This window comes from Molossus molossus, unplaced genomic scaffold (genome assembly GCF_014108415.1).
Source record: "Molossus molossus isolate mMolMol1 unplaced genomic scaffold, mMolMol1.p scaffold_m16_p_15, whole genome shotgun sequence".
Lineage (NCBI taxonomy): Eukaryota > Metazoa > Chordata > Mammalia > Chiroptera > Molossidae > Molossus > Molossus molossus.
Genome location: NW_023425350.1, coordinates 50,388,574 through 50,409,110, shown reverse-complemented (window position 1 = coordinate 50,409,110; position 20,537 = coordinate 50,388,574). Strand labels below are relative to the sequence as shown.

Here is a 20,537-nt window from a genome sequence, read left to right as displayed (position 1 = left end):
AGTAGGGGGAAAAAGGGGAGAAACATCTGTTATACTTTTACCTATAGAGATATATGAAAACAAATTCTGACCACAAGAAACAAACAAAGAAAAAAACACGGTGACAAAGAAACACAGATACAGAGAAAAGACTGACAGCTGTCAGAGTGGAGGGGGATTGGGGACCTGGGTGAAAAGGATAAGGCATTAAGCAAAACAACAACAACAACTTATAGACACAGACAACAGTATGGTGATTACCAGAGAAAAAGGGACGAGGTAGAAGAGGGTGAAGTGAGGATAAATGGTGATCAAAGGAGACTTGAACTGACTGTGGCTGGTAAACATACAATACAATATACAGATAATGTATTATAGAATTGTACACTTGAAACCTATTTGATTTTATTAACCAATGTCACCCCAATAAACTCAATAAAATTAGAAAATAGAAATACAGAAAATAAAAAATTAAGTTTCTATGTTTGCTGTTGATATATAGAAATGCAATTCATATTTCATAGTTATTTTTGTATGTATGAAACTTTCTAAATGCTCTGACTCCCATACTTATCTATAAATGTGTGTGTGTGTGTTGTCAGGACACAATAATAGTTTTTTTCTTTTTTTTTTCTGACTTCTTTTGTCTTTATATTCAATATTGATTTTTCTTGCATTACTAACTTTCAGTACAATGTTTCTAGAAGTTGGGATGCAGGCATCTCATCCTGTTTCTTGTCTTAACAAGAATGCTTTCATTGTTTTTACATGATGCTTACAGTTAATTTTTAATATAAACAGTTTAATGAAATTTATTTTAATTCCAAATGTTCTAAAAATTACTTGTTTATTATGAATGAATATTCAATTTTATTATAAGTTTGCTATTATTGGGATACATCATAAGACTGCTGTCTTTGGATCTTTTAATGTGGCAAATTACATTTTTAATTTCCTCATGTCAAACCAACTGGCATTGCTAGGAAAAGTCCAACAGTCATGTTGTACTGTCTCTACACTTTGCTCAGTTGATTTGCTATCATTTTGACATTTTGCATTGCTCTTCAGGACAAAGATTGCCTTGTAGTTTTCCTTTTTCATACAACCCTGTCAAGCTTTGAAATCAAGTTAATAATAGTCTCATGGAATGACTTGAAGAGAACTCCTCTTTTATCCCCTGTATACTTGTAAGTTTTATAAGATTAGAATAATCTGTATTTTCAGTGTTTATTGAATCACAGTGTAAAAACCACCTTAACGTAGAATTTATTTGTGTGAAGTTTTGAACTTCTAAACTAACTTCTTTACTGGTTATAGAATTATTAAGGCTTTATATTTTTTGGGGGGTGTACTCTGGTAAGTTAGTTATTTAAGAATTCAATTTACTTAAGCTTTCAAATTTACTGATAGAAAGTTACTTACAATATCATTTGATTACCATCTTAATATATATAGCATCTGTAGCTTACTACCCTTTTTTAAATCCTGGCATTGCGTGTGATGTACTTCTTTTTATTTATGGTTAATTTTATCTAAAATTTCTCAATGTTCTGCTTTTCTAAAATAACCATTTGTTGGACCTTGTTGAGCCCTGCTAGTGTCTATTTGTTTTCTATATTATTAACTTCTGATACTGTTCATATTATTTCTTTCTTCCTCTTTATTTTGAATATTTTATGCTTAGCCTTCAGTTTTGAAATTGAATGCTTGTTTCAATTTTTAGACTTTCTCCTTTTATAAAATGATCATTTAAGACTAAAAATTGCTGTAGTTACTACTCACAAATTTTGATATGAAGTGCTTTCATTAATGCTCTGTTCAAATATATTCTACTTTTCATCACAAATTTTTCTTTGACTCGTATTATTTAGAGCTATATGGCCTAATTTAAAAACAAATGGAACTATCTTGATTTATTCGGAGGGAAATATTTATTCTATTTTAAATTGAAGCCAGAAAAATGTGTTTTTTATATCAATCATTTGAAATTTTTTGAGATCTGATTTATTCCTCAGCATGTGATCAATATTTGTATATATCCCATATATGCCTAAGAAGAATATGTATTCTGCAGTTATATATATATCTTTATTAAAATAAGCTTGTTAATTGTATTAAAATTTTTTGTCTCCTTAACTGCTTTATCTACAAGTTATTGAAAGATATGTTAAAAAACCTTTAGTTTAGTGAGATTGTTAAATTCTCCTGAAATTCTTATTTTTCCTTGATACATTTTAATAGATGTGCATGATCTAGAATTTTTATATTTACCCAGCGAATTTAATTTCTTATTCTGAAATAGGGACTAGATAATTCTTCCATGAAACATGGAATTCACCAGTTCCCAAAGTCAGCCACGTGACATTGCATCTTGTTTGTGAGTCAGTTTTCATTCTTTCTCACTCACAGTAGGGCAGTATCTAAGACCTTGATCTTTGATGGGTCTTTGAAAAAGTTCCCCATTTCATAACTTTGGGATATTTTAGAAGTTCTACTACACTGGTAGTACACTTTATGTGAACAGCAATGAAATCGCCTTAGGCTAAAGAAAATTATTGTAATTTTCTCTCAATTAGGATGGTAAATATTGGCAGTCTTTCAAATGGTAGAAATCAGTGTCTCCTTTTGGTAGGAAATAGATTAGATAGCCTTTTATGACACCCAGGATTTAAAGAAAATGTATGGGAGCAATTTTAAAAAATGAACTGTAGTTTCTTATTGTACTAATCACTGGCATGTACACCTGAAATTAATATAATTTTGTACATCAATTAAAAAATAAAAATGGTTTAAATAAAGAAAAACAAACAAATAGAAAATACATAATATTTGGAGTCTCTATTTTCTCTGCGATCTTTCTCTTTCACTGAAGACCCCCGTGCTGTATGTGGGACCATGTGATTTCACTTCCCTGACCATCAAAGTGTGGAGGTCATGGACTCTTAAACCAAACAGGGTCCAGGAAAATTGGAATTTGAATTCAAAAGTATTAGAATCCCTCTTGTGCTGGATAGACATGTAAACATGGGAAATCAGGCTAACAATTTGGTTCAGCCATCTTCTGTCACGAGTACAGAAAAAGCCATCTACATGATGGAAAGAAGAGGAAAGCAGAATTTAGAGAGGAGCAGAAAAGAGCTAACACATGGCTTCAGGAAGAGAGAAGGAGACTTGGGTCGTGGTGTCAATAAAGTTCTCAGCTCCAGTTTCTTTGATATAAGCTGCTTTTCTTATCCTCTGATTATTGTAGATACCCTAATATCCTTGCAATAACTGCCCTTTTTCTGGCTTAAGCTCCTCTGAGTGAATTTCTGTCCTTGATGATCTGAAATGTTACTGTGCACATCAACTACAGAGCAGTCAGATGGTCTTGGAACCATCCCCAGAGCTGTGGTTAGTAGTATGTGAAGCATTTGAAGGGGTTCTTTATACGGGACGGTTCCTGAATATAAGCTAATAGTTGGGTCTAACACACTTTTGACAACTCACCACCACAACACTGCACTTTTGATTAAACAGGAATCATAAGAAATTTTAGGTTAAATTTAATTCAGTATTAAATAGTTTTATTGAAACTTAAAGAAACTAAACAGAGCTTGGAGAGAACAGTTATGAATGATATGATTAAAAACCATTAGAACCCACATTTTTCTGCATAGAATACTGTGATGACTAAACCCACAGCAACTTTTTCTTTAGTATTCCACTATACTTCCACAGAGGGCAATGTTCACAATATAGAGTATATTAGCACTGAAGCATGGTCCTGCAGAAAAAAATAGGCTTGCCCCTGATAAAAAGAAAAGAAAAGAAAAAAACAATGTCAATGTCTTTTCAAGGACTTTTGTGGGGGTGTGGGGATGTGGGTAGGGGTGGGGAGAAGGGAATGTCACACGATTTCCGAACAAGCTCTGCAACAATTTTAAGATCTAGCTAGCAAGCTATAAACATTAAATCAGCTGATTCAAATATCTGAAAAATTGCTATTAGGTTAGGTGCCTAGGTGGATACTTTGTTTTTCTGTAAATTATTCTTTGAATGCCCAGAAATTAAGTGATCATTTGAGCTATAAAAAGTCAATAGATTCTACTGGTATTGTCCTTCCATTTAGCAACTCAAGTATTTCTTTGACTATGTCTTGAGTGTTCTCCAAATTCACCTTGAAAAGCATTATTTCAGAATGCGTAAAAGCATAGAACCCAGAGCTGAAATACTTAGCATTTCAGCAAGAATTTTGTGACCTCTCTTTGTGCATCAGTTTCCTCATCCAGGAACAAATGAGTTAACATACTTAAATCATGTAGAATAGTGCATGGCAGGGCGCAAGCACTATGTAAGTTTTAGACTTGACATCTCCGAGTAGTTGGTGTTCTCTGTGGACACACCTGAGAATAGTCTGACAAATGCACTAATTTGGAGTGCACAGTAGAGAGGCTACTCACCTTGAATTTCTTCAGCCATGTATGTTGGAACCCCCTTGCACATGCCAACAATGGATTTTCCAAACTTGTCCAGGTCGTTGACTTTGTCAGGGTTGACTGAGTATGTCAGGCCTTTGGGAGGTGGTCCCTCTGGTCCTTCACCCTGAAGCTGAGTATGGAGAAGACAGGGGGAAAAAAAGAGGGAGAATGAATGGTAAGCCCAGTGGTTTGTTGTACTGAGTGTTGTGTACAAGACCAACAGGCAGAATTCTTTGGCTCTGATTTTTCCACAATCAAAATGAAGAAGAACCAATTGCAACCATGCACGTCTCAGAATTTCTAAATGTTCCAAGGCATTTAGCTGGCTTAAAATCTCAGCTTCTCGTATAAACCAAAGTCTGAGGCTAAATTTATTCTGAAGTTGGAGCCTCATTTGGTCATCTTCTAATTCTGGGATTGAGCTATATGATAACCAGCCTCTGAGAATGCAGTTAATTTATTTTCTCTACCTTATCTCTACCCATTTGTCAGTCATAAGAATATAAACTCAGGCAAACATTTTCACGAACAATGGATCCCTTCTCTCCACTCATTCCATCTGGGGTTTCCAGATAAAATACAGGACATCGAGCTGAACTTGAGTTTCAGATAAACAACAACTCATTTTTTAGTATAAGTATATCCCAAATATTGCATAGGACATACTTATTCTAAAAAATTTTCCATTGCTTATCTAAAATTCAAACTTAACTATGCCCTGGCCGGTTTGGCTCAGCGCTTAGAGCGTTGGCCTGAGGTCTGGAGAGACCCGGGTTCGGTTCCCTCTAGGGGCATGTACCTTGGTTGCAGTTTGTTCCCTGCCCCGGTTGGGTCATGTGGGTGGCGACCACTCGATGTGTCCCTTTCACATCGATGTTTCTCTCTCTCTCTCTCCCTCCCACTCTATCTGAACAAAATATCAAAAGAGTGTCCTCGGGTGAGGATAAAAAAAATAAAAAATAAAAAAATATAATAAAATTCAAACTTAACTATGTATACTCTCCCCCTCCGCCTCTAAATCTAATATCCTTAACTCAATTCTTGGAGAAAAAATGTCTTTGGAGATGTGCTGAGGGCTTCTGTAGGGACAGGTGTGAACCTAGTATTTGAGTGTGGTGGCAGCTACTTCTCCTCAGGCACTTACCAATTTCACTTCCTTTTTCTGTTGTACTCTACCGTGATCAAGAGGGAATGATTGCGACCTCATTATTCTGGAGATCAAATATAATAAGACTTTTATTTTTACCTTCTTCTCCTTGACCATTGTATCAAGGGCTTGAAGAGAGGGCATGGCATCCTTGTTCATTTTGTGCACAATGCAGGCCTTCTTGCGAAAGACTCTTACTGCAGCAAAACCCTGTTAGGAAGGTGGCAGATAATGAGGAGTATGTTCTCCAAGCAGCTTTTCTAATCAGAAGTCAGTTTCACTAGCAGAGGGAAGTGGAACTCTGAGATCACGATGCAGGACCTGGCCCTGTTTTACAATCATATTTATTGCTAACATTTCTCAGAATAAACCATTATATCTTTGAAGGGGCAGAGACTGAGTAACTTGTTGCTTTATCTTCAGACCCTAGCATGGAAAGAGTCATTACATATGTCTATTTTGCAGAAATAAACTTTGAAATACTATCACAATTTTAATCTCCTTGATCTTTACATTTCAAGGGGGCAGGTAAGACAGGAATTAGTTTTCTAATTGACCAGATCATAAAAAACTAAAACAATAAAGAGTTGATTTTTTTAAAAGTAAAGAGTTAGTAATCCCACTTCTAGGAATATATCTTAAAAAGCCTGAAACACCAATCAGAAAGAATATATGTACCCCCATGTTCATAGCAGCACTATTTACAATTGCTAAGATCTGGAAACAGCCCAAGTGTCCATCAATAGACGAGTGGATAAAGAAGTTGTGGTAGCCCTGGCCAGTTTTGCTCAGTGGTTAGAGTGTTAGCCGCGGACCAGAGAGACCTGGGTTCAGTTCCCCTTAAGGGCATGTACCTCGGTTGCAGTTTGTTCCCGGCCCCGGTTGGGGTTGTGTGGGTGGTAGCCTGTCAATGTGTCTCTCTCACATTGATCTCTCTCTCTCTCTCTTCCCCCCTCTCTCTCTCCCACTCTATCTGAAGATAAATGCAAAGAAAAAAAATGTCCTTGGGTGAGGATTAAAAAAAAAAAGGCAAAAAAAGCTGTGGTATATATACACAATAGAATACTATACAGCTATAGGAAAAAAAGATCTCTTATCCTTTAAGACAACATGTAAGGACCTGGATAGTATTATGCTAAGCAAATAAGCCAGTCAGAGAAAGACAAGTATCATATGATCTCACTTATTTGTGGAATATAATGAACAAAATAAGGTGATGAACAAAATACTCCAGAGACATAGAAGTAGGGTTCAGACTAACAAACCTTAGAGAAGGGAATGTGTGGGGGGAGGGAAGAGATAAACCAAAGAGCTTACGCATATAAGCATAACCAATAGACATAGACAACAATACTGGGGTGGGGGCAGGAACGAGAGGAGAGTGTCAATGGGGGAAAAGGAGAAACATCTGTAATAAAAATAAATAAGTTAAATTAAAAAAAAAAAAGAATTTGTTAAATACAGAGCTGGTAACTGCACAGTTGGGTCTTCTAACCAGAGCCAGATGTTTTTTGTTCCCCTTACCAATTAATATTATCGTTTGAATTTCCTTTGGTCCTTTTGAATTACACGTGAAATGTCAGTTTCCATCTTTTTTAGAAGGAAATCGAAGGTAGAATGAGATAGACTATGCTTTGGCAGCAGTAATATTGTGATGGTCTTTGATCATTACTGAGGGTATCTGCAGGCAAAGCAAAAGGATGCTCGTCTTTGTCTTATAGCCCCATCAATCTCCTGAACATAGTGGATTCTAGTAGCTGTTCATTGAATTTAAACTGATTGTGGGAAACTTATTAACAGCAGTTATATCTAGGGGATGAAACTGGGTGAGCAAAATAGGCACTTTTACTTATAATTATGCTTATGTGCAGTGAGAATTTGCTTTTAATTTTTTATGGTTCGCAGGGACTTTTATTTAATGACAAAAGAAGCCTCATATTTGTAAAGAGTGGATATTGCATGTTGGATACCTACAGTGTTGTAATCCCAGAGCGCATTCCAGGAGTTCCATCCGTCATTATTGTCCACATTGGCTATGTTGTGCTCGTTGTTGACGCTCACTGACTGCTGCCCGCTGCCGCCACTGTTGCCATTGTTGCTGATGTCGATATTCTAAAATGTAAACAAAATTGATAATGATTTAAGTACCACAGTTCTTTGCAGATACATTTTGGTAACACACTTTTAAAAGTGAGACTTACATAGGCAGTCAGAGTAGGAGTCAGGAGGACACCAAGAAGTCCAGCAAAGAAAATCTGAAATCACAAATAACATTAGACCCTGGTCACATGGCAAAACAACGTCTCCTTCTTTCTTTTTCTATCCAAACTTCTAGAAATATTTGCTAATTTTACTATTGGGTTGAGTGGTCTCTCTGTTCTTCTTTGACCCTGTATATTTTTAACCACAGAAAATTTTAATGATGATGTAGAATTGTAGGTTAATTACTTATAGTAATTATGTTATTGTGATATATAGTTTTAGAATTTTAATGTAGATCTTGTGAAAAATAATACTGTTAGTGTATTAAAAAATAAATTTGAAGATGAATAGCATACATGCTATGAACATGGTTATATGTTCTGAGAATCACATCTGAAAATGATTAAGTTAATTTTCCAATTTGATACAAATGCTTCCCTCCCCCCCTAGCTCTCCCAATAGCAGAAATCGTCTTTTTACTTTTTAAAAGCAACAGATTAACAAACAAGTTGAATAATGGTGCTGAGAGGCAAAGGATGGAGTGCCTGGTTGTCAAGTGCGGTTAGCAGAAGGGAAATCAGTAACTGTGTGAGGGTATCTGTGTTAGTCATTTGTCACTGGGTACGTGATACTGCTTATCAAAACACAGAGCTTTATGCAGAGTGTCCCATTCTGAGTACCTGTTCTCTTTCCTTTATCTGGGACCAAATGGTTTGAGAACTGCACTGGTAATTCAAGGTCATTTCTTTATTTGCTTAATTTTTCACTTGATAGTTTATAAAGGAAGTAAAATTAGTCTCAAAAAAAAAAGTGTCAAGAGATGAAAGAAATTTTAGAGATGACTACTATAATACAATGCAGTCTTTTCACAGATGAGAAAATTGAGCTTCAGAAGTCACTTAAGTTTGTATTGGCCACGGTTGTACCTCTTGTCATGGAAAAACTAGGAGAGATACAGATCTGCCCCCCCGCCCTTTTATTTAACTTTGTTGTTTTGGAACTTGTTTCTAGATAATGATTTTATACTCCATTATGAAGCAGAGTCTACTGTTGAAACATGAAGATACTCAGCTGATTCTAGCCCTGTGCATGCTGTTATGAGAGACACATGATACCCCCAGTTATTTGGCAGAATTTTGTGGCCACCTGCTGTACTCTTAGCCTTTTATCTGGAACCACAGGTGAGATGCTGCACTAGTTCATGCTTCATGTGTTTTTATGAATAAATGACTATGGACAGGGTCCAGGGCAAACCGTTCTTACTTAGAGATCCGTTTGATAGCAGAGAAAGTGACAGTTAGTCTCTTACTCATTTGTTTGGATAAGATGCTTTTTATCTTGCCTGAATATACTTAGGAGTTTGCGTAAAAGAGGAATTTAAGAATGTGAAGAAAGATCAGACATTTTCTAGGAATTAGGGACGGCATCCTCTCTGCCCAGACTTAAATCAGGAGATCTTAAAAGTAATTTCATTAAAGATAGCATGGTGTAAGATGCTCAGACAGATAATCTCAGTATAGTTATCCTTCTCTATAGAGATGCTTATAAATGTCACAATACCATGAAAGTAAAAGTGAGGTATTTTTAAAACAAAATTTTCCATTATGGTGATATTGTCATAAGAAGCAGACACCCTTAGCTCAGAATGTCCACAGTCTGCTATTATAAGGTAATACATTCAGAAGGAAAATTCTACTCACTGTGAGCTTCATCTTGCCTTCACCAAAGCAGTGGAGTAGAGAAGACAGTCGGGCATGGACTCAGACAAGAAGCCTTCTCATATTTGTACTTGACTGGCTTTACTCAAACTGGGTGTGACCAGGTGGAGTCAAAGACTTATCTTCCTTCATTTCCCATGTCTATGTTATAATCTAGTGTACCAAGAAGCCTTTGGAATATCTACCTGGTTAGCAAGGCACTTCAACCTGGAGCTAATCTGACTCATCATTTGTTGAAGTTGAAGATATCACAGCAAACTCAATATGACTTATGATAACTTTTGGTCCAAGTGAAGTGTGGGTGTGGGTATTTAATGTATTGGTATTACTCAGATTCAGAAAAGGAATAGTCCCTAAAATCAAACAAAACCACAGATGAGAAACTGTGAGCACACTGGGCCTTCCAGATATCATGTAAGAATGTGGAAATGACTTCATCTTCTTACATTTACCTGAGCCCTTTTAATGGATTTTGCTTAGGCTAAACATGTTCTGTTAGCTCTTCCCACCAAAACTATTCCCCTTTCTGCAGCCCTGAGTTCTCTCTGTGATGGTACCATTCATCTGGTTGGACAACCTGGGGGCTGTCTTCAGCCCATTCTTCTGACCATCATATCCAGTTACCCAACCTTGTCATTTCATCTTAGAAATGATTCTTGCTCTTTTTCATGGCTCCTTGGAGGTGGTTGGTTGCTCCAGGATGAAGCTGAACATCTCTTTCCTAGCCACTGCCTACCAGAGACTCATTGAAATAGACAATGAACGCTAACTTTGTACCTTTTATGAGAAGTGTATCGCCACAGAAGTTGCTGCCAACACTCTGGGTGAAGAATGGAAGGGTTATGTGGTTCGAATCAGTGGTGATCATGACAGATGTTTCCCATGAAACAGGGGGTCATGACCCATGGCCGTGTCAGCCTACTGCTGAGGAAGGGGCATTCCCGTTGTAGACCAAGGAGGACTGGAGAGAGAAGCACAAACCTGTTCGGGGTTGAGTTGTGGATGCCAATCTCAGTGTTCTCAACTTAGTCATTATAGAAAAGGGGGCAAAATATATTCCTGGTCTCACTGATACTACTATGCCTCGTTGCTTAGGGCCCAAAGAACTAGCAGAATCCACACACTTTTCAATCTTTCCGAAGAAGATGATGTCTGCCCATACTTCGTGAGAAAGCCCCTAAACAAAGAAGGTAAGAAACCTGGTACCAAAGCACCCAAGATTCAGCATCTTGTCACTCCATGCATTTTGCAACACAAATGTTGGCGTATTGATCTGAAGAAACAGTGTACTAAAAAAATAAAATAAAATAAGGAAGAGGCCACAGAATATGCTAAACTTCAGCTAAGAGAATAAAGGGGGCCAAAGTAAAATGCCAGGGACAGCCCAGGTCTGGTGGCTCAGTGGTTGGGGCATTGTCTCATGCACCAAAAGGTTGTGGGTTCAATTCCCAATCAGGGCACGTATGGGATGCAACCCACTGATGTTTCACATCGATGTTTCTCTCTCTCTCTCTCTCTCTCTCTCTCTCTCAAATCAATACACATATCCTTGGGTAAGAATTAAACAAAGAAGAGAAAACCTCCAGGGACAGCCGGCCAGGAGACATAGGCTGTCCTCTCTGAGGGCTCCTACCTCTAAGTCCGAGTCCAATCAAAAATGAGATTTTCTGCCGGGAACAATAAGTAAGATCAGACATCAACAGAAAGAAAGAAATTCCTCTTAGCTCTGTCCTTGCCAATAGCTTCTCTCACCTAGACTTTACAACAGTTTTGTAACTGATCCCTCGGTCACCATCTTTTATAAGTCAGTGCATGGCTACCATGCTTAGCATCTTCCACTGGCAGCCTATGAGAGGAACTTCAGACTCATCGGAAAGGCATCCAGGGTCCTCTATAATAAGGTTCCCAAAGCCTCCCAAGCTGTAGCTGTCAGTCTCCGCCATGTACTGACCCTCTAGCTACACCAGAATTCCCACGATTCCTGGGATATTTGGGATGTTGCAGGCCCGGTGCCTTCACACACGCTGTTCTCTGACCCTGGAGTGCCAACCTGTTGCCTTCCTGTACTTAGGACACTGTTCTTCATTTCTCAAGGCCCAGCTCGATACCTCTGCTCCTAGCACATCCTCTTCATGTCCTACGCAGTGGTTCTCAACCTTCCTAATGCCACGACCCTTTAATACAGTTCCTCATGTTCTGGTGACCCCCAACCATAAAGTTATTTCTGTTGCTACTTCATAACTGTAATGTTGCTACGTTATGTCTTAGGCAAAAGGGTCACGACCCACAGGCTGAGAACCGCTGTCCTACGGGAACCTTCTTTTTCCTGGAGCTATAAAAATAACTCTGTCCCTTTATTTACTTCTTGATCATTTCCTTTTCAGAAATCATGTTAAAATAATTTAAAAATGTTTCCATCAGAAGCAGAGTAGAAACTGTCATGGGCAAACACATAAACGCTCAGGAGGTGCATTTGTTTGATCCCCAACCCCACCACACATTTAAGCTACTAAACCAAATTGCTGAAGAGAAAAACTGTATTTTCATGAATCACTGATCTATACATTTTCCCTTTGAAAACCTTCTTGAGCCCGTGATTTTCCTTTTATGCGTGGATTAAAATCATAGCCCATGGTTATCAAGCTTGATTCACTACCAACATCTCTTTCAAAATGTTGGTATGGGTGGTGGTAAGATTTCGTTGTTGTTTTTAATGTGACCACAAATTTCTTTCAAATTCACTCTTTAGCTGCAAAAGATCAATGACCTAGGGTGGGAGACAGACATGTGTGAAGACGTTTTCATCTGCTTTGGGAACCGACGCTTCCCTGCAGAGTCGGAGGGGACAGCATGCTCCCTTTCCAGCCACCTGCGGGTGGTAGTTTTAGTACACAGTGCAGTGTCTCGGGCACTTCGTGCAGGTCATACCTTACCAAGGACCTGAGGCTGACATTTTCTCAGTGGGCCTGTGAAATGCTCCATGACAAATAGAGAGAGAGAGAGAGAGAGAGAGAAAGAGAGAGAGAGAGAGAGCAAGCAGGATCCAATAACCCCTCCCTTAGAGACGCCAATGCACATTCCTACACCACAGGCACCGAGACATCTGTAGGGGGGGATCTATGGCATGCTGTCTCATCCAGATCTTCAACTCCAGTGATCCCAGGTTTCAGTTGTTTTCCCTTTATTAATTCATTAATTCATTCTTTCTAGCACATACTAACATCCCTGGGAGACACATGCTACCTTGGAGGCTGCATCCTGGATTTGAAAATCCATTTGGGGAGCGACTGAGTGGAACTAGAAGCCAGGTGACCTAGATTTCTGTTCTGGGTCCTTCTTTCAGAGTTTTTTTTTGCCTGCTAGGTTTTAGGTTTCTTATGGGACAAAGAGAAAAAAAACCCTTCTGTATACAATATTGTTATTTTAGTGGCTTCAAAACAAGATGACCCTCTTCTGTACTTTGTGTGGCATGTGTATGAATGCGTGTTTGAGAGTGTGGGTGGGTGGGTGGGGTGTTCAACTGTTACCTCAACCCTTGTCTCTCACCCAAGGCCACACGTCTTAAGGAAGCATGAGCAAGTCCCGTGTCCCTCTCATGCTGAGAGCTATGTTTTGTGTGATTCTTGTCCCATAGGAAAAAGGCAGAACATAGTCATATTTGTCTATTGTCACCTCCATGGAACCTAGAATATGTTGGCACTTATATGATGCTCAATAGGCATAGTTTTAAAAAGTTTAATTGCATAAAGAGATATTTAAACTAGAGAATAAAAAATGCATTACATTCATGTATTTCTGAGTTCTGCAGCCAGCAGGAGAGGTGCTGAGCTACACTGGCTACAGTGATGCATCAAGGGAGTCCCAGGAGATGGTGTGGCCCCAGTGCCTGATGCTCAGTGTGGGGTGAACCAGCTCCCGAGTAAACAGGGCCTGCCCTGCCCGCAGAGCATGAGGTGGGGCCACGCCAAGAACCAGGCGCCTATCGTCATTTTATCTCACGGGGCACACACCCAGGGCTTCACGTCCCCCACGCCCTGTGATGTCGAACTGGGTGGGAACTCCCTTTGTGCGGGACAAAAGGAATACAGTCCGTGTCTAAAACCCTGCACTGGAGATCTGGAGGGCCCTTAGCGCTCTCCCACGGAAATCAGGCTTTTCTCTGAGTGGAAGGGAATGTCTCCTTGCAGGGCAGTGTTTCATCTTTAAATACTCGTATTCAAGATCCCACCTTCTGTACAGGCATGTTAATGGGCTGGCTTTGCAGTCACCCCCAAAGCCCTCGGTCATCTCATCTTCCCTTTAATTCTTGCCTGTTTCTGATAGTCAGGACTCAGCTGGCCTTTAGCCTGTCTGACCTCACACTTGAATTTATTTCCTTGAGTGCAGAAACCCCTTCCGGCAGAGATTCTCTGTCTCTTTGCTCTCGTTACTGTTTTCCTGAGCATCCTGCACACCAGTTTGAAGAGCCTCGGGTTGCTCTCAAGTCTTGTGATTCATTGTCAGGTCTGAACATACCTTGTCACCACAGGGGAACCTTTTGTCCTTGCCCGCGGTCTTGGTTTACCAGCCTGCAGCTCAGATTCCAGTTGCGGGCAGATCTGCTACAAGTATACCACTGCCTCAGCCCCCGGGGCTGGTCCTCGCATCGGATCTGCCCTGTGCGTTTGTGGCCAGGAGCGACATCCAAGAAAAATAGCCATAGGAACATGTGAATTAACATTTTAAAAACTATTGCTAGAGAGCTCTTAATTCCAGGCAATCCATGCTTATTACATAGTTGTTTTGCATAGCAGAGAAATTCTTCTCAAGTGACAGCCAAGTGGGGGAAGCTCCTCCCTGCGGCACCCCCGAGCCCTCTCTTGTAGTTGCCTCTGGGACCACTGCTGTCCAAGATACAGACCACGCTGCCGTTCTGTTCCTGCTTGTATGTTTGTCCACCTGCACTGGCCAAACCTTTTGGATCCCCCAGCCCCACCCCGAGGCAACCAAACTGTAAAAATCTTGCTACAAGAAGGTCTCCTGAGTGATGACTTCATTTATATAAACCACACGAAAGTGGAGATAGAAAGAATGTTGAACGATCCAGCCTGGCTGAGTACTTTCATTCTGAAAAGGATTTGGAGAAAATATACCCATATGAGGAACAGAATCACAAAGGGATAGTAGCATGTTGCTTTATAATGATCTCCTAGCTAATTAAGAAATAAGAGTACTTATTCCTTGTTCAGTGTTCATCGTGAAGCAGGTTAGAGAAAATGGCGTAAAAGCACTCACGCTTAAGGTGTGTTTCTTCAACCATGGAGTCAGCCTAAAAAAGGCAGAATACTCTGATGAGGATATTGGATTGTCAGAGGGGCCCCAGGAAATTCTGAGCTTCCAGGTTTACTTTTCAGTTAACAGCAAGTCACCATGCTCCAGCAAATGCAGTGCCCCAGCTAAGCCCAAGTGCTGCAGAAGAGTCCAAAATGTAAAACAACCAGAGCTCATGCTCCAAGATCCTGAAATCTACGTGAGAGACAGGGCTGGCTTCACCAACGTGTAGCTGCTCAGGGCTTGTGCTCAGAAGAGAGCCCCATACTTGAGCTTAATGCTTTGCTGGTGCCATCTTGAAGTTCTTAATACTTTTGTTTTTGAGTCTGTGTTTTGTAAATGAAGTCTGATGAGACAATGGAGCATGCACTGGGGGCGTGGAGCCGTGGCTTATGTGTGATCCTACCTCCTGTCTCTCTCCACCTTCCAGGCCAGACCCTCTACCTCCACTGGTGGGGCCTGTGTGCAGGTGCAGGAAGGGTCAATGTGTAACACATACACCTGCATGCTGAGTCACAGGGTGAGGACAGGTGGTGTGAACTTGAAGTCCAGGGGCTGTGAGGAGACCAGCTTATGACTCTCAGATTCTTAACGCTCTCAGATTCACCTTTATGGTTCTGAAATATCTCAGTTTATTACAATGAGGTAGAGACAAAATTGAGTCAGAATTATTTCATTTTTCAAGGAACTACAATTTGCTTGAGATATTATATGAATTTAATCCTCACCAATAGCTACTTAACACTTCCCTTTCTCCCTGGTTGTTAGGCTCAGGTGTAGCCCTGCGTGTCTCCTTCTCACACCTGTGTTCCAACACCCTTGAACTCCTCCCAGTAAATTAATATTTTAGTTGGTGGCCATAGGTGTTCCTCTAGAAAATCAATCACTTGTTTTTTGTTTTAATTGACACACCTTTAATTTTTTTTCTTTATTGATTTTAGGCAGAGAGGAAGGGAGAGGAAGGGAGAAGGAGAGAGAGATGGAAACATCAATGAGAGAGAATATCAATTGGCCGCCTCCTGCATGCCCCCCACTGGGGATTGGGCCCACAACCTGGGCATGTGCCCTGACCAGGAATCGAACTGGCAACCTCTTTATGCATGGGTTGACACTCAACCACTGAGCCACACCGGCCAGGCTGTAATTGACACTTTAAATTTGATTTGATCTCTTTGTAAAGGAATATAAGGCACATATAAAAGGAGATATCTGAACAAGTATGTATATTTAAGAAATGTAGACTCAATTTATTGTTTAAAATGTTATGACCCATCTTAAAATAGATAGAAACCTTGTATATCTGTTATGCTTATGAGTCTTTTGGGACAGAATTCATATTCCTTGTGTCTACCATAGTTACTGATTAGGGTTCAATCAAGGATGATCTCAACTGAAATGCAGGGACATAATAGATTCTATTAATTTTGGCCACTTTCCCCTAATCTAGAAGAGGCTATACAATTTTCTCTCAATTACTGAATGGGAGGTAAAAAAAGAAAAGAATTTAAACTAAAATATAATCCTCCTTGGACCTGCAATAGTATCAGTGAAATTCAGCTTTCCTTATCTGTAGCGGGGTTCTCCCCTCTTCCTTTTGGCCACTGTTCCAAATGTTTGCCAGTCTATCCAAGTCCTTCATGTCTGCCCTACCCTTCACCTAATTGCCCACTACACCAAGAAAATAGAAGGTATCAGGTTTCCATCATCTCCCAATCTCCATCTTCACCCATTCTCCATCCCCTCTCTTCTTGGAGGAAGGTGCTCTTAACAGTCTCCCAAACCAACGTCTCTGCCTCTGAGCTCATCTTCCTCTGTCGGATGGCTGTCCTTTCCTCCAACTTCAATATCTTCCTGTTGGTTTGCTACTTCTTTTGGTTTGTTTGGTTCAAATCTTCCCAACACTAAAACAAAACAAACATAAAAACCTCCCGTTAATTCTACTTTTTTTTTTTCATACAGAGAGCTTATATTTCCCCTTCTCTTTACATCTCAGAAGAATTATGTAGATTTCCTGATTCTACGTCTTCACCTCCCAGTCATAGCTCAGCTCACTGCAGTTTGGCTTCATGTCCAAGAATAACAGGCGGTGCTGGGACTCAAAGGCAAAGGAGCCTAACCCTGCAGTCTCTGATATGCTGCTATCTTGTCAGTACTCCTGTGACTTGACTTTGTACTATTTGATACTGGTAGTCTCTTCTTTTTTAAAATTGTCTCCTTTCTTAACTTCTGTGACACACATTTTTATTTCAGCTGATCCTTCTACCACCTGAAGAGTTGCTTGGCTCTCTCCTGCCATCTGTCCCTTCAATGCTGGTATTGAATTTTATCCTTGGTTCTCTTCCTCCATCTCCCTGCTCATCATTCCTGGAACATCTCTGTTCTGAATACTTGAGCCACCTTACACGATGGAAAGACAGATCAAACCCTCCCAAGTTTCAGACTTTGCTTTACAACTGCATATATTAGATGCATTTAATAATCACGTTTCAGAATCAAATAGAGTTCACACCAAACCATTTTTGTCAGACTCCAATATGAGGTTTTCTATAATTTTTATTTAGTTCAGTGGCATATTTAAGAACTAGTCAATTAAAATAGGCGTCTCAGCTATCCTCAACTCTGATTCTTCATTCCTTCCCCTCCCTTACACAATGGGTCACCAGAGCCAGGAAATTCTACTTTTTAAATATTTCTTTTTGAAAATAACTTAAAATATTTTGCTGACCAGAAAAGCAGCTCATAGAAAATTGTAGAAAACTTAAAAATTTTCAAGAAAAATGACTGTGCCCTTGCCTGGTGGTTCAGTTGGTTGGAGCATCGTCCCAAGTACACCAAAAGTTGTTGGGTTCAATCCCTTGTTGGGGTGTGTATGGGAGGCAACCAATCGATGTTTCTCTTTCTCTCCCCCTCCCTTCTTTTCTCTTGAAAAATCAATAAATATATCCTCAAGTGAGGATTAAAAAACAATTGACACATTATTCTATGGAAAAAAAAAATCACTGTGAACTTTTTAGTGTAGTTCCTTCTCATTTCTTTTGAGACTTCTTGTATTATTTTATCTCCAAATATTTTGGAATTTTCCAGTGATTTTTAATTTAATTCCATTGTGGGCTAAGAACTTACTGGGATTTCTAGTCTTTTAAATTGTTAAGATGTGTTTTATGGCCCAGAATGTGATCTGTCCTGGTCAGTGTTCCGCAGGAGTTTGTTCCATGTTCTGCTGTTGCTGAATGAAGTATTTGATGTGTCTGTTAGATCCAGTTGATTGATGGTGCTGTTCAGTTCAACTATATTCTTACTGATTTTATGTTTACTTGACCTATCAATTCCTGGACAGGGGTATTGAAGTTTCCAGTCAGAATATTATGTTTCTCTATTTCTCACTGTAGTTCTATTAGTTTTTGCCTCATGTTTTATGATGCTCTATTGTTAGATGATGTATGTTAAGGATTGTTATATCTCCTGGATAATTGACTCCTTCCTTTATCATGATGTGATGCCTGTCTTTATCCTGATAATTTTTCTTGTTCTAAAGTCTGCTTTGCCTGAATTTAATATTGGTACTTCAGCTTTTTAAAAAAAACTAGTGCTAGACGACATATCTTTCTTCACACCTTTATATTTAATGTCTTTATATTTATATTTATATTATAGGCAACCCTACCCCTCATCTCCAGACCTTGCCAACTACTTATCTATTTTTTGTCCTTTTAGTTTTATATTTCCAAATGTCATGTTATGGAATCATATAGCAGGTAGTCTTTTGTTTCTGGCTGGTTTCACTTAGTGTAATGCATTTGAGATTGATCTGTGTCGGTCCTTTCTTCTTGCTAAGTGGTATTTCATTGTATAAATGTATCACAGTTTATCTAGTTAATCACCAGTTGAAAGGCATTTGTGTTTGTTTCCTGCTTTTGGTGATTACAAATAAAGCCACTATAAATATTCACGTACAGGTTCTAATGTGCACTTTTATTTTTATTTCCCTAGGAGTGGGATTTCTGGGTCATATGAAAATTACAACTAACTTTATGAGAAAAGTGCCAAACAGTTTTACAAAGTGGTTGTAGCACCTTGAATTCCTACCAGCAATGTATGATTGTTCCAGTTGCTCCACATCTTTGACAAAATTTGGGATTTTCAGTTTTGCTTGTTTTTTTTTCTTAGCCATTCTAATGCGTGTGTAGTGATTTCCCTAAGAACCAGTGAGGCTGAGCATCTTTTTACATACTTTCTTTCCATCTGTCCATATTTTTTAGTGAACTATCTTTTCAAATATTTTGCTTAGTTTTAACTATGAAATGTATGTTTTTTTTTATTAATTTGAAAGTTCTTGATGTATTTTAGATATAAAATTTTATCAAATGTTTTTGCAGATATTTTCTCCCAGTCTGTGGCTTTTATTTTCATGTTCTTAAGAGTGTTTTTGGAAGAGCAGAAACATTTAAATTTTATTGCAGTCCAACTTATTAATTTTTATTTTATTGATTTTTAATTATAATGTTAGCTGAGAGTTTTGTATAGATGACCTTTATCAGGATGAAGAAATTCCTTTTTATAGATAGTTTGTTAAGAGCTGTTATTATGAGCCCTGATTGGTTTCGCTAAGTGGTTAGAGCATTGGTCTGTGGACCAAAGTAGCATGGGTTCAATTCCTTTCAAAGGCAAGTACCTTGGTTGCAGTTCATCCCTGGCCCTGGTTGGGTCATGAGGGAGGCAACCAGTCGATATTTCTCTGTCACATTGATGCTTCTCTCTCTTTCTCTCTCCCTCTCACTCTATCTGTATTTAATATGCTAATATTTTTGAAGATTTTTCCATCTATATTCATGAGGGATATTGTCTGTGGTTTCTTTTCTCATAATATCTATTTTTGATATCAGAATAATATTTGCTTCATAGAATGAGCTGGAGAGTGTTAGCTTTTCTCCTATTTTCTGGTCAAATCTGTGTAAAATTGATATTATTTTTTCCTTAAATGTTGGGTAGAATTTGCCTGTGAAGCCATCTGGGCCTGCAATTTTCTTTGCAGGAAAAGATTTAACTACAAATTCAGTTTCTTTAATTGATATAGGGCCACTCAATGTCTTCATTTCTTCTTGAGTGAATTTCGGTAGATGTAGGCTGAATTGGGCTGATTCTTATTCAAGAATTTTGTTCATTTCATTTCATTTAGGTTGTTGAATTTTTGGACATAAAACTGGTCATAATGTTTTCTTATTATCCTTTTAATGGGTGTCATATCAGTAGTGATGTACCCTTTTTGTTGGAGATATTAATAATTTATGTCTTCTTTTCATTGAACAGTTTGGCTAGAGATTTATAAATTTGATTAATCATTTAAAAGACATCATTAGTGTTTTTTTCATTGATTTTCCCCTTATTTTTCTATATTCAATTTCACTGATTTCCACTCTTTATTATTTGTTGCTTTGTGCTTGCTTTGGGTTTAATTTGATATTTGTTTTCAAGTTTCTTAAGAAGAATAGTTAGATCATTTATTTGAGACCTTTCTTTGTTCTAATATAGTATTTGATGCTATAAATTCCTCTCTAAGCGCTGCTTAAGCTTCCTTACACAAATTCTGACATGATATATTTTGTATTTTTAATTCCATTTAATTACAAATATTTTCTGACTGCTTGTGGCTTCCCCTTTAATCTATGGCTTATTGAAAAATTTGTTGTTGTTGTTGTTTTGTTTGTTGTTGTTTTTTGTGGT

The 20,537-nt window shown here is 38.6% G+C and overlaps 1 protein-coding gene across 1 annotated transcript; it reads right to left on the bottom strand.

The window, feature by feature from the left end:
• Window positions 1–3,674: 3,674 nt before the first annotated feature.
• GKN1 (gastrokine 1) lies at window positions 3,675–18,987 on the bottom strand. The gene is made up of 7 exons (XM_036262413.1): window positions 18,903–18,987; window positions 9,489–9,547; window positions 7,788–7,841; window positions 7,561–7,698; window positions 5,686–5,796; window positions 4,422–4,569; window positions 3,675–3,769 (listed from the first exon to the last, which is right to left on the bottom strand). Exons 1-7 carry the CDS (start codon window positions 18,985–18,987, stop codon window positions 3,675–3,677), a joined length of 690 nt encoding a protein of 229 aa, XP_036118306.1.
• Between the last annotated feature and the right edge of the window lie 1,550 nt (window positions 18,988–20,537).

Bases quoted from the DNA above. Each gene is read 5' to 3' on its own strand.
- GKN1 (XM_036262413.1), bottom strand. From the start codon at position 18,987: ATGGCTAAGAAAAAAAAACAAGCAAAACTGAAAATCCCAAATTTTGTC. The intron at 9,548-18,902 runs GTAGGAATTCAA...TTCTTGTCTGAG, and splicing joins GGAACAATCATACATTGCTG to TCCATGCCCGACTGTCTTCT. The intron at 7,842-9,488 runs GTGAGTAGAATT...TTGTGATTTCAG, and splicing joins AAGGCAAGATGAAGCTCACA to ATTTTCTTTGCTGGACTTCT.